This window comes from Ranitomeya variabilis, chromosome 1, assembly GCF_051348905.1.
Source record: "Ranitomeya variabilis isolate aRanVar5 chromosome 1, aRanVar5.hap1, whole genome shotgun sequence".
NCBI classification, from domain to species: Eukaryota; Metazoa; Chordata; class Amphibia; order Anura; family Dendrobatidae; genus Ranitomeya; species Ranitomeya variabilis.
Window position 1 is genome coordinate 184,361,016 of NC_135232.1, and position 12,874 is coordinate 184,373,889.

Consider the following 12,874-nt stretch of genomic DNA (forward strand, 5'->3'; position numbering starts at 1 on the left):
GAGGACCTGAACTATAGTGTCATCTATTGGCTGTAGCAATTCTAAAGGTTAATACCGACTCTTTTAATGAGTACTGCCATTGACTTAGCATAAGAAGCTAAACTATAAACTCCATTTGCAGACACATGTTTCAGAGTATTTTCCCCTCATTAGTGCAAAGTAGGAAATCTGATTAGGCTGGGTGGGGGTATGTTCCCATGGTCAGTAAACGCTGCGGGCTGGACACTGCGTACATCCGCAGCATCCAACCCGCAGCATCCAGATATTACAGCATAGTAGATGGGATTTCAAGAAAAGTCATGCCCACTATGTGTGCACAGACGCCTGCGGCTTCCCTGCGGAGACGGACATGCGGCTCATCTTTCCAGACCGCAGCATGTTATTTATCTTGTGGAGCCTCTCAGTCTCTGCAAGATAAATGTCACCCGTACAATGTATTGGACGCGGTGATTCCGCACGGTTCAGTGAGCACATGCAGAATCACCTGCGTTTAAATGTCGTCAGTGCTTGATCATGGCAGACATGTGCTGCGTTCAAAGCGCTGCCCATTCCTGACCGTGCACACATACCCTGGGAAGACTCTAAGTATCAAGCTGTGTGCACATGATGCAGATTTAGTGCAGATCTGCAGCGGATTTTTCTGCTGCAGAAACGCTGCAGATCTGCACTGTGATTTACAGTACAATGTAAATCAATGTGAAAAAAAAAAAAAGCTGTGCACATGGTGCAGAAAAATCCACGCAGAAACGCTGCAGATTTCAAAGAAGTGCATGTCACTTCTTTTGTGCGTTTCTGCACCCCTCCATTAATAGAAATCCGCAGTGGTTAAAACTGCACAAAATCTGCATCAATTCTGCACAAAAAACGCACTAAAACCGCACCTGCGGATTCTGCCAGGAGATGCAGATTTAGTGCAGAAAATTCTGCACCACATTTCCTACGTGTGCATATAGCCTCAGGGAGAATGTTTCACCAGTAGGTGGCACTAGTTATTTGCATATTTCATTTCCCACAGAAGCATTCTGTGGCCTAGAAGTCTCCTTACACTGACTTGGCACTCTCGCTAAGGAGAAATTCCTTAGACCCCTCTTATATTTGTGAGTTATCTCCTATACATAAAAAACAAACATACTGGTCATGTAATTAAGAATCGAGATGTGGGACAGGAATCTATGTACTTGATGAGTCTGAGAATGTTAGAATTGTTTAAATAAATAAAAAAGTCCTTTTAGTACTAGCAACAATGTGAAACTGGAATTTAAAGGGAACCTGTCACCCCTGAAATCGAAGATGAGCTAAGCCCACCGGCATCAGGAGCTTATCTACAGCATTCTGTAACTTTTCCTTATCAGCACGCACACGTGTGTGCTGGGAATCCGCTACATACTTCTTGATTGTGCGATGATCACGATGAAGTATCTTGGCAATGTTGATTGTAGTCATGCCTTGACCTAAATACTCCACAATTTGTTGCTTCTCAGCAGCCGACACATCCTTTTTCTTTCCCATTTTGCAAAAAATTGTAGGCTGCTTAATAATGTGGAACAGCCTTCTTAAGTAGTCTTGCCTTTATTTGGACACACCTGCCAAACTAATTTGCAGAAGAGCCCTGACACACATCACCATCAATGAGTTTAAATGACAAACAAAAAAAAATTCTAACCTTATCACTCCTAAACTCTTTGTGCATAATAATTTGGAACACAGTGTATAGGCTTCAGAGCTGAAATCCACAACTGTTTTTTGAGGCCCAGTGTCTGCGTAGATTGAATACTGATCGTGTGGATGTAGCCCATAAACCAATCAGTATTTTGCATCCATATCTATAAGCCAAAACCACGAGTGGAACAATCGGAGGAAAAGTATAATAAAAACATGTCACCACTTCTGTATTATCACCCTCTCCTGGTTTTGTCTGACGAATACTGATTAAAATACTGAACGTGTTATCGTGGCCTGTGATTGTTCTGAAGATGTAGATCTAATGTAGAAGAAACAGGACAGCACATGATATAAAGATTACACCAGCCATAACACTAATAATCATGGTACAGATATAAATGAAGACCACCCCTGGCCATTGGTCCTTATGGAGTACGTGCCACCCACCGGCACCTATGAGCCATACTGGCTTTCTCTAAGGGTGTGAGAGTTGGGTGGCACTGCCTGTGTAATGAGGTCTATGTCACTTTCTCTCTAGTAACTGAAAACGTGTACATTGTTACTGTAGATATTTGGAGTTGCTCGGTAAATACTTTCTCCGTCCTGATGCTGTCTGGCATACAGGGAGATGACCCAAGTGCGGCTAATGTTGGAAGGCGCTTGGCTTTCTGAATTATTTATCAAGCAGTTCTGACTTGATTATGTCCATTTTCCTCCAGTGTCTGTCTCAGAAGATATTGACCCAGTGCTCAAGCCTGAGGCTCAGATAAGCAGTGCCATTTTTGGACGCAGGGTTACACCTTCATTGTTCCTTAATGCAGTTTAATTAGAAGTGAGACCATGGATGATTTCTGGGGTTGGGATCTTTGAGCACCCATATGAACAAAGGGAGGGGTTTTGTTAGTTACAATTTACCGGTCAACACAAATTCCTCTAATCCGCATAAAATAATGTAGGAATTCAGACAGACATTTTATTGTGTCCAACATGAAATTGTAGAAGCTCAGAACCAGAAGGATGAACCCAGAGGACAAATGAGCAGGTTCCTGGTGTATGTGATGTAGATTGTAGAAGCAATGTTAGACCCTCTTACCCAGGTTTTTTATAGTTGCCCTTTGATACTGGAAAATTAGACGCTTATTAGGCTTCATTGAATTTTTGCATTTTGGGATCTGCACAGTTCAGGGGTTGAAGTTTATTTACAAGGATATATTTCAGTCAACATTGCCCAAAAAGATACAGATACCCCCCCCCAGATACATCACACAAGGGGATACCAGACTCTCCACTGAAAAATTGTGAGGGAAGAGAAGGATTCGGCCTGTTGGATTTCCTTCGGCCAATTTTTTTTTTTTTCCACCTGGAGCTAAGCTGCTTCAGAGGAGTGTGGTTGTGCCTCTCATAGACTGTGTATGGTGGAGTCAGGAGAGTTGGCCACTTGCCGAACGATCGTTCCTACTACATCTATGTAATGTTTATGGGGTCCTCACACGTGACCCGGTGATCTAAGGTATTGTATGACATTGCACAATAGTAGAGGAAGCCGGGCACCACTGGCGTTCCACGGAGCCAATACCATCAGTTGAACAAAATTACCGCAGTCATAAACCTTTTTCCTTCAGGTGCACACCACAGCAAAGTGCATACTGCAAGTGAAAAAGAGGTGGCACTCACCGGAATAAAATCCAAACTTTATTGGTCCAAAAACTGTTAAACACATCTCGGGCAGGTGGGGGGCTGGAAAGTGCAAAGACGGCAATTTCACGCTCTGTTGCGCTTCTACGTGTCTTTCAAAAGAAAAGACCCATTCCTTTTCACTTGGATTGTATGACATTGCAGTTTGCATTTTATTCGGGCTGTGCCAGTAGTAATGCTAGTGAAGTGAATGGAAAGTCTAATATAATGACCCTGCCCTCTTCCACTAGTACGGTAATCTAGGTTGGCCGCCATATGTCTAGTGAATGTTAATGTAAGGCATTAGCCAACTGTGGTCAGTTACGGTATATCCTGAAGACCATACATCTTAGATGATCTTGGTGAGACAAGCCTGCCAGTGGTGTGTGATGATTACACCATGAACAATCCATTTGATCATAAGAAAGACCTGCCGCCACCAAAGAAACGCATTGATGTGACAGTAGAGATATGCACAGAATTCATGTAATTCAGAGTACTGGGAAACTGCTCCCTGGATGTTGCAGTGTGATGGCCCAGCGGTGAGGTTCCCAGTGATGTTTGCCAAGAAATGGAGTAATGCCAACAGTGATGGCAAAACAGATGAGACACTAAGGCAAAGCTCTGGATACAAGGCAATAAGCACACACAGTAAGGGAATGTTCACAACTAGTTGTTTTTTTTTTTTTTTTTTTTTTTTTTTTAATGCTGCATTTTTTTTCTGCCAAAATAAACAGACTATGGATAGAAAAGTTTAGGAGAATTTACATTTGTTTGTTTTTTTTGTTATTTTTTATTTACACAGTTTTGATGCATTTTTATTGCTGAACAATTTTGTTCCTAATGGGGGAAAAACTTCACTAAAAACCCCATCATGACCTTGGGATTTTCCGTGTTCGTTTTTCGCTCCCCTCCTTCCCAGAGCCATAACTTTTTTTATTTTTCCATCAATATGGCTATGTGAGGGCTTATTTTTTGCTAAACAAGTTGTACTTTTGAACGACATCATTGGTTTTAGCATGTTGTGTACTAGAAAACGGGAACAAAAATTCCAAGTGCGGTGGAATTGCAAAAAAAGTGCAATCCCACACTTATTTTTTGTTTGGCTTTTTTGCTAGGTTCACTAAATGCTAAAACTGACCTGCCATTATGATTCTCCAGGTCATTTCGAGTTCATAGACATCTAACATGACTAGGTTATTTTTTATCTAAGTGGTAAAAAAAATTCCAAGCGCCGACCAGAGTGGCGCTCACAGCTATCCGGGATCAGTAACCATAGAGGTCTCAAGGACCTCTATGGTTACTCTGCAGAAGCATCGCTGACCCACGATCATGTGATGGGGGTCAGCGATGCGCTCATTTCCGGCCGGAAGCGCCGGTTAAATGCCTCTGTCAGCGTTTGACACCGGCATTTAACTAGTTAATAGCGGCGGGTGAATCGCGATTCCACCCTCCGCTTTGCGGGCACATGTCAGCTGTTCAAAACAGCTGACATGTCCCGGCTTTGATGCGGGCTCACCGCCGGAGCCCGCATCAAAGCGGGGGGTCTGACCTCGGACATACTATCCCATCCGAGGTCAGAAAGGGGTTTTAAAATCTCTAAAAGAATTGACATGATGCGTTTTTTTTTTTAATAAAACAAATGTACCACCATTCAAAAACGAAAGTAAAAAATGTTACTTTATTTTATAGGTTTCATTAATTTTGCAGTAAGATGTGTTTTGTCTGCAAGAAAAATGCAGAAAAGACCCATCACAATGCTGCGTGAACAAGCACTTAAGGTGATGCCCCCATTATAGATACATGCAATCAAACATGTCATGATACAGGGATAATTCACACAATGATCTCGCAATACAAGGACCAAGTCTTCCATGTGTCGGTGCCCTAAGGACCACATTACCACAAGTGCCCAAGAGGCGACTCCCTGATCAGTTCCCAGGACTCTGCCCTAAAGTCTCCACACACCTCACCTCTCTGCGTCTCCTATAGCATCCAGTCAGGAGGCTGCTGAATGGGACGCTTGTGACCACCACAGTGGGGCAATGAATCCTGGATTCCTCGGTCACCACAGGCTTTTGTGCACTGCTCCTCCCGGGGGGTGTAATCTGCAGACGGTCCCCTCCATGCACTGATCATATTCAGTATTACATAGGCAAACACTCACTGCACTCATCACAAATGGGATAACCTGGTGTTATATTGTCTCTCCATTTACCGCCATTCCCAAACACCACAGAATAACAGACCGGGCTCATTAACACTGCAAAACTGTGCCCTACACAAGTGTGATTTGGAAAGCTGCTCGCTGTTTAATTGATAATTAAATATTCAGGCCCTGGGACCGCATTGGACTTCTGCTGAGAATAGCTGAGGACAGATAATTTTTGCATTATAAAGTTGTCTGTACTAGCAGAAAGTTTTGGAAATCCCTGGATTATTACAGCGCTGCCAGTAAATGGTAATGAGAAAAGAAAATCCAAAAGAGGGGGAGAAAGTACAATGTAGCTGGCAGTTACCGGTGAGAAGTGGCAGGAGCAGCGCTCCCATATTACACTGGGCACAGTTATGATTCAGTGTATTCTTTATTTATTTTCAACATCTGCCTCAATACATTTTTTTTTTTGTGAGCGCCATTTTGACTAGTCAACTTGTCTGAGTTTCTCAGGACGGCATGCTAAGTTGAAAGATCCACTTTAAAGTCTGAGGTCGTATTTCTTATAGGATAGGTTCATGCCGCTCATTGCTCGGTCAGATCATGGCTTTTCATGTGCATGTTCCAGTCTGGTTTTTCAGTTTGCACTCATACCCACTAAAACCTATGCTGCTATTCATATGTTTGTTGTTGTTGTTTTTTTTTTTTTTTTTACTGTTCGGTTAGACCATCTCTATCCGCTAATTAAAGTTCGGCGTTCAGTTATTGACACCAAACAGACTTCCCCAGGAAGTCCATGTTACTGTTCAGGTTCGGCCCCCCAAATACCAGGTGTTTGTCTCGCTGTCACCAATTCTGATTGGGATGTGTTCCCAGCCGGGCCCCTAAACTGCGGTGTCCTCCCTGCAGTGAGATCACAGCACAGTGAGAAAGTCTCACGGTGCAGAGGCGAGTTCATCGGGAGATTTTCACTGTGGTAAATTTGAACTGCGGTGAACTCGCCTCTGCACCGTGAGACTTTCTCACTGTACTAGTGTTAATCTCACCAGATTGAGGACACTGAAGTTCAGGGGCCGGCTGGGAACGCAGCCTCAGTGACCTGCGGTAACCTCGATGAGGTCACCGCTGCTCACTGATGCTGCGCTCGCAGCAGCTCATTCATCAGTGGTTCTCTGCCTGGACGGTCGCATCTTGGCACCGTCCAGGTTGAAAACTGTTTATCCCCCAGACATGGATTACGGCGTGAGACAGAGCAACTGACAGGTGAGGGATATTGTTTTTATTTTATTTTTTATTACAGGAGACGAGGAATTCAATGACATGTACGTTAGGCGACTATAATTGTTACTTTTAAATAAAAATGGAAAAGTGTTTTGTCTTTAACATTAAATACTTTATTCTGGCTGTGCCTTTATTTACCAGATAACTATAGAATTAGTAATGGATAGGTGTCTTATAGACTCCTCTCTATTACTAATCCGTGAGCTTGATGTCACCGGACAATACAAAGGTGACATCAACCCCACAAATATGAATCCCACTTGCCACCACTACAGGGCAAGTGGGAAAAGCTGGGCAAAGCGCCAGAATTGGCGCATCTAATAGATGCGCCTTTTCTGGGCAGCTGCGGGCTGCTGTTTTTAGGCTGGGGGGCACAAATATCCATGACCCCTTACCAGCCTGAGAATACCAGCCCCCAGCTGTTTGCTTTAGCAAGGCTGGTTGTCAAAATGGGGGGGCCCTCATGCTTTTTTTTTTTTTTAAATGTATTTACAGCGCCGGTGGTAATGATTTTGCCATGCTGCTTTGTTCAGGCCCCCCCTATTCAAGTGAATGGGGTCCTGTGATCGGGTGCTGTTTTGGTTCCCGAACCCAAACTTTTTTTTTTTTACTGTTCGGCTGAACCCGACAGACCCGAACAGGGGTCCTCTCATCTCTATTAGTGGATAATGTTAGATATGTCACTTTTTGTTTGGGGTCACAGATCAAAATTGCCCATACAGTTTTGTCTTTCAAAATAGCAGAGCACACGGATGGCAGCAGTGTACAATCTGTGTGCTGTTCAGGACTGTATAGGAAGGAGCTTTCATTTATTTTTTCCATATGTGAAAATCGCTGATGAAGCACTGATGGTAAAAGACCACACTGAGAAACACTGACACTTGGACCATTGTTTGCGTATGTGACAATCCACAGCTGTCTGAATGAGGACTTGTATGGTTTTCCTCTGGCTTAATAGGAGATTGATCCTAATGTGTTGGGTATGGGTGAGGTGGAGTCATTGGCTGGGACAGATGGGCATAGTGCCACTCTCTGTACCGCATTCTAAAGGTGTCAGGGAACAACTCTGATGCTTTTGTCTTTTAGAAATGTTTGTATCTACAGAATGTGCCACATTTGCATCTTCCTTTCCCGTGTAAATTAGAAAAAAATATTTCTGAAGAAATTGCATAAGTATAATGAAAAAAAGTATTGGTCCCTTTCACCTCAACTTTTGTGACTCCTCATAGTACTCAGTACTTTGTTAGTCATTTTTCAGGCTTAAAACCTCACAAAGTACACGGAGGACGTGTTTGTAGCTCGGGTTTGTTTTTCTCCTATAGTGAAACTGAGTAAGGCGAATCTGGAACTGATGCCAAAAGCTTTTCCTTTCCTTCTGTCTTTGGGATCTGTTCCAACTTTGAGCCATAAAAGATAACTAATACTCAGCATGTTAACCCATGCTCATCTGTAGGAACTTTACTTAAGACCAGTGTCCAATTCATTAGGATTTGTCGCACCATGGGCGACCCAAGCACCACAAGAGGAAATCTTTGCACACTGTCACCTGGAATAGAATTTTGTTATAGTTTATGCCAGTATCTGAGCTAAATGATAGTACGTTCTTTAGGCCATTCCTTCCCCTAAGTCTCACTTGCTTTACAAAAAAAGGCCCCATGGGAAAAATAGTAAATAAATTGCATAAGTGCGGCCTTCTGTAAAATGTGGCTGTGTGATATCACAATGCTGGCGCATGGTTCCCCTCTATTTATGAAGTACACTTGTTTAAAGGGCACCTGTCACCTCGTTTTTTCGGTATGAGATAAAAATACTGTTAAATAGGGCCTGAGCTGTGCATTACAATAGTGTACTTTGTGGACCCCGATTCCCCACCTATGCTGCCGAAATACGTTACCAAAGTAGTCGTTTTCGCCTGTCAATCAGGCTGGTCAGGTCGGATGGGCGTGGTGTCTTCCCCCAGATCTTGCGTAGTTATCCGTTGGTGGCGTAGTGGTGTGCGCATGTCCAAGGTCCCGAATCCTGCACAGGGGTGTGAAAATAGCAGCGATGTCCGTTATTCCATTGGTGGTCGGTGGGCGCGGCCATCTTGCTTTGGCCGCGCGTGCGCAGAAGCGGCGCTCTGCTGGCCGCGGCTTCAGGAAAATGGCCGCGGGCATCCGCGCGTGCGCAGATGGCTATCGCGGCGGCCATTTTCGTGAAGCCGAGATGCGAACTCGGCTTCACGAAAATGGCCGCCGCGATAGCCATCTGGCCATTTTCCTGAAGCCGCGGCCAGCAGAGCGCCGCTTCTGCGCACGCGCGGCCAAAGCAAGATGGCCGCGCCCACCGACCACCAATGGAATAACGGACATCGCTGCTATTTTCACACCCCTGTGCAGGATTCGGGACCTTGGACATGCGCACACCACTACGCCACCAACGGAAAACTACGCAAGATCTGGGGGAAGACACCACGCCCATCCGACCTGACCAGCCTGATTGACAGGCGAAAACGACTACTTTGGTAACGTATTTCGGCAGCATAGGTGGGGAATCGGGGTCCACAAAGTACACTATTGTAATGCACAGCTCAGGCCCTATTTAACAGTATTTTTATCTCCTACCGAAAAAACGAGGTGACAGGTTCCCTTTAATTTTAGCACGGGGCAAAAAGTGGATTTTAATAGGGTTTCAATAAAGTTGGATGTTTTACTGAAGAGTCCCCTGGATGGCGGATTGGTTTGAGGCTTGTCCTGGCGTCTATAGTCAGATGCTGGACGTACCTCTGCTGCCTTGTTTTTAGCTGATGTGATCATTGTGCCCCGATGACTTGTGATGGAGCGTTTCCTTACCTATTGTTTGTTTCTAGGCCTAGGAAATGGAAAGTGCTGACACCTAAACTGATTTCCTTTCTGCTTTGTCCATAAAATCACGGAGTCAGCTGTTTATAGGCAGACAGACCTGTGGAATACAACGCGTAAACTTGTCATATATATTTTTTCCTTGTTTTCCAGTCGAGCCCGTCCTCTCCTGAGCCCGCCAGCCTTCCTACAGAAGATATCAGTACAAACGCTAATGGCCCCAAACAAACGGAAGTTATTCTGACTGATGACCGGGAAGATCTTTTTGCTGGTAATTTTTCTCATTTATTTCTCAATGAAAGTGATAATACATGTAGGAAAATAAATGATTGCCCAGCTTTTAAATAGCCATTAATGTGCAAATAATTGATGGTGTGAATAAATAGAACCCCTCCCCCTCCCACCACCATTAAGTGATCGGAGGGTAGGTGCTCCCTGCAGCACCACATACCCATTGCTGTTGTTCGTGCCACGCTGTCTGGCCGTACAGATAGCCGCTTTCACCAGTGTGCACCTAGCGGCTGCACCAGACGGGCATTGCCAGGTACCATCATGAAGAGGCTGCAGCAACACGCGCCAGTGCTTTTACTATCTTATGGAATGAGGGGGATCTGGCTTTCTCATTTTACCGTATTAAAGAGTTGTGTTGCAAGTTTCTTACAGGGGGTTGTCCTACCAGGGACGTTTATTGTATATCCACCATTGGGACCTGCAATTCGCTCAACAAAGCGGTCCCCGGTTACACACTGCGATGTGTACGATCTGTAGTGGGATGGCTGCTATTGTTCAAAGCATAATAGTAAATGAAGAGGATACACATACAAAATAAACTGTGTATAATATACACACACAGACAGAGCCCCCTGCCACTTGCAGGCTTGCATCCTATACAATAGAGGGGTTGTCCCTCAGCAGAAAGGTCTGCAGTCACCCTGTCTGATAGCGGATTTCCAAATCGAGAATATTTTTTATTTTATGGCAGTTCTAAGACTGCCGAGGTACCTTACTGTGCAGCGATTGCTACTCGTACAAGTTGTGTGCGGCTCCCCATTTCTGGTGGTGCACTATGACCCCCTCCCCATTCTGGACATGGGTCCTTGCAGTGAGATGAGCCCCTATTTGTGGCATTTTCCTCCTATATCCTGTCGGAGCAGAGCTATTAGTTAGTTGTGACCACGGTTGTGCGTCTACTATCAGGAATTTGCTAATATTGTTACTGATTCTGCTTCTTCGGGTTAATGCTGTGGACACCACTTCACCCTTGGTTACATAGTAATTTCGAGATTACTGGTTAAACATGAGTTTACACTTTACTGACTTCCCAAGGGCAGCACTTGGGACGTGTCCAAGATCCAGGCTCCATCACTCGGCTCGTTTACATGCATATATTGACGACTAGCCCCATTATGGATTCAGTTTATTTTCTTTCTCTTTGGGACTTGCTGAGCTAAAATTTAGGACTAAATAATATGGTAATGCAGTTATTATTATTATTATTATTTATTGTTATAGCGCCATTTATTCCATGGCGCTTTACAAGTGAGGAGGGGTATACATAATAAAAACAAGTACAATAATCTTGAACAATACAAGTCATAACTGGTACAGTAGGAGAGAGGACCCTGCCCGCGAAGGCTCACAATCTACAGTTGACTATATATTTGCTTTCTGCAAAGTGAACAGGCGAAGAAACCAAACCTTAGTTTGGTTATTAATTAGTCATTGTTCTGGCTGTATCTGGTGTTATCCGGCGGGCGCTTTCATGCAGCCACTTTATCTTACTTTTGAAGATCAAGAAGTTCTGTAAAGATGATTGTACTGGTTCCTCATAGCATTAGCGGGTGAGTGAGTGACAGAAGGGCGGAGAGCGCCCCCCTGTGTCATGCTGCAGAGAAGAGTACGCTGATCATTAGCCGATGTTCAGGGCACAGAGAGGGTGCAGCAAAGCAGCATCTCCATTTACTGTGTGCTGCAAAATACCGCATGCCTGAGGTTTTAATATTATATTATTCCAAATGGCTCTCAAAAGAAATCTGTCACCAGAATTTTGCCACCTAATTTGAGACCAGCATAATGGAGACAGAGACCCTGAGTTCAGTGATGTCATTTACTGGGCTACTTGCGTTAATTTTGATAAAATCAAGGTTTTATAAGCAACACATTATCACAAGAGGACTACTAAACCAATTGCCACGTAGCCCTCCTGCGCTCTGCCCCCACCACTGATTGTCAGCTCTCTGCCTATGCAGTGTACACAGAAAGCAGCCAATCGGTGGTGTGGGTGGGGTTGTACAGAGCTCGGCATTCTGATAGATCTGGAGCAGAGAAAACAGTGACTTGATCAAAATGACAGTATTCAGCCCAGTAAGTGACACATCACTGGAAGCAGGGTCTGCTCATACATCATGCTGCTCTCAGAAGGGGTAGCAATAACCTGCTGACAGATTCCCTTTAAGATATCTCTTGATCACAATATGCCATTCAGGTTGAATAACAAATCTCAATTTCTAAGCTCGCTTTAAAAAAAAACAAACAAAAAACCCTTGTACATTAGCTTTCTATAATTGGAGGTTATGCATACTGCATTATTGCAGCCAATGCCACAGATTGCGCTGGTTGATACCTTCACTCGTCTGAATCTAGATGCTGGTTCTCCAGGGCGGGTGAGCTGCTGAGATGACAGGTGGCATCTAAGGGGTAAGGTGGCTAGCTCAGATACTGGCCACTCCAGCGGGGGTACCTGGCCGTACAGAAGTCGGCTTCCACTCTGGATGCCTCGGCCCATAAGGAAACAGAGGTATAAGCTGTTCTCAGACATTAGAGACAACATTCTTACCTAGGAATATTCTTATGAACCCTTATGAAAAATTCAATGGTATCCGATCAGAAGATCGCATGATTTAACTTTCTATTTGCTGATCTCTGTTTTGCCTTTTACGCCAGAGATGTTTGCTGGTTCAGCCAAATTTTAAAATTATTTTTGAATTGGTCATTGATGCTAATTCTGAAATATATATATTTGTTTTCTTCTAGAAGCTACAGATGAAGTTTCCCTGGATAGTCCTGAGCGGGACCTCATCCTGTCCTCCGAGCCCAGCCCCGCCATCACTCCTGTTACCCCCACATCACTCATTACCCCACGGATGGAAGCAATTAATATTTCCGCCCCTATTATTTATGATCGTTCTAGGGATGAGGTAAGGGCAGGCATTGGCATAAAACATTCCTATGTGTTCCTGTATTGCTGGCTTCATCCACCAGC

At 44.2% G+C, this 12,874-nt stretch overlaps 1 protein-coding gene across 1 annotated transcript in view; it reads left to right on the top strand.

Annotated features, from left to right (window-relative positions):
* The window catches only part of SNX2 (sorting nexin 2), a 75,396-nt gene that overhangs the window by 6,906 nt on the left and 55,616 nt on the right, over positions 1–12,874 (top strand). Inside the window, exons 2-3 of the mRNA XM_077291006.1 lie at positions 9,766–9,883; positions 12,646–12,809. Of these exons, the coding sequence (XP_077147121.1) occupies positions 9,766–9,883; positions 12,646–12,809 (282 nt within the window). The remainder of the gene's footprint in view (positions 1–9,765; positions 9,884–12,645; positions 12,810–12,874) is intronic.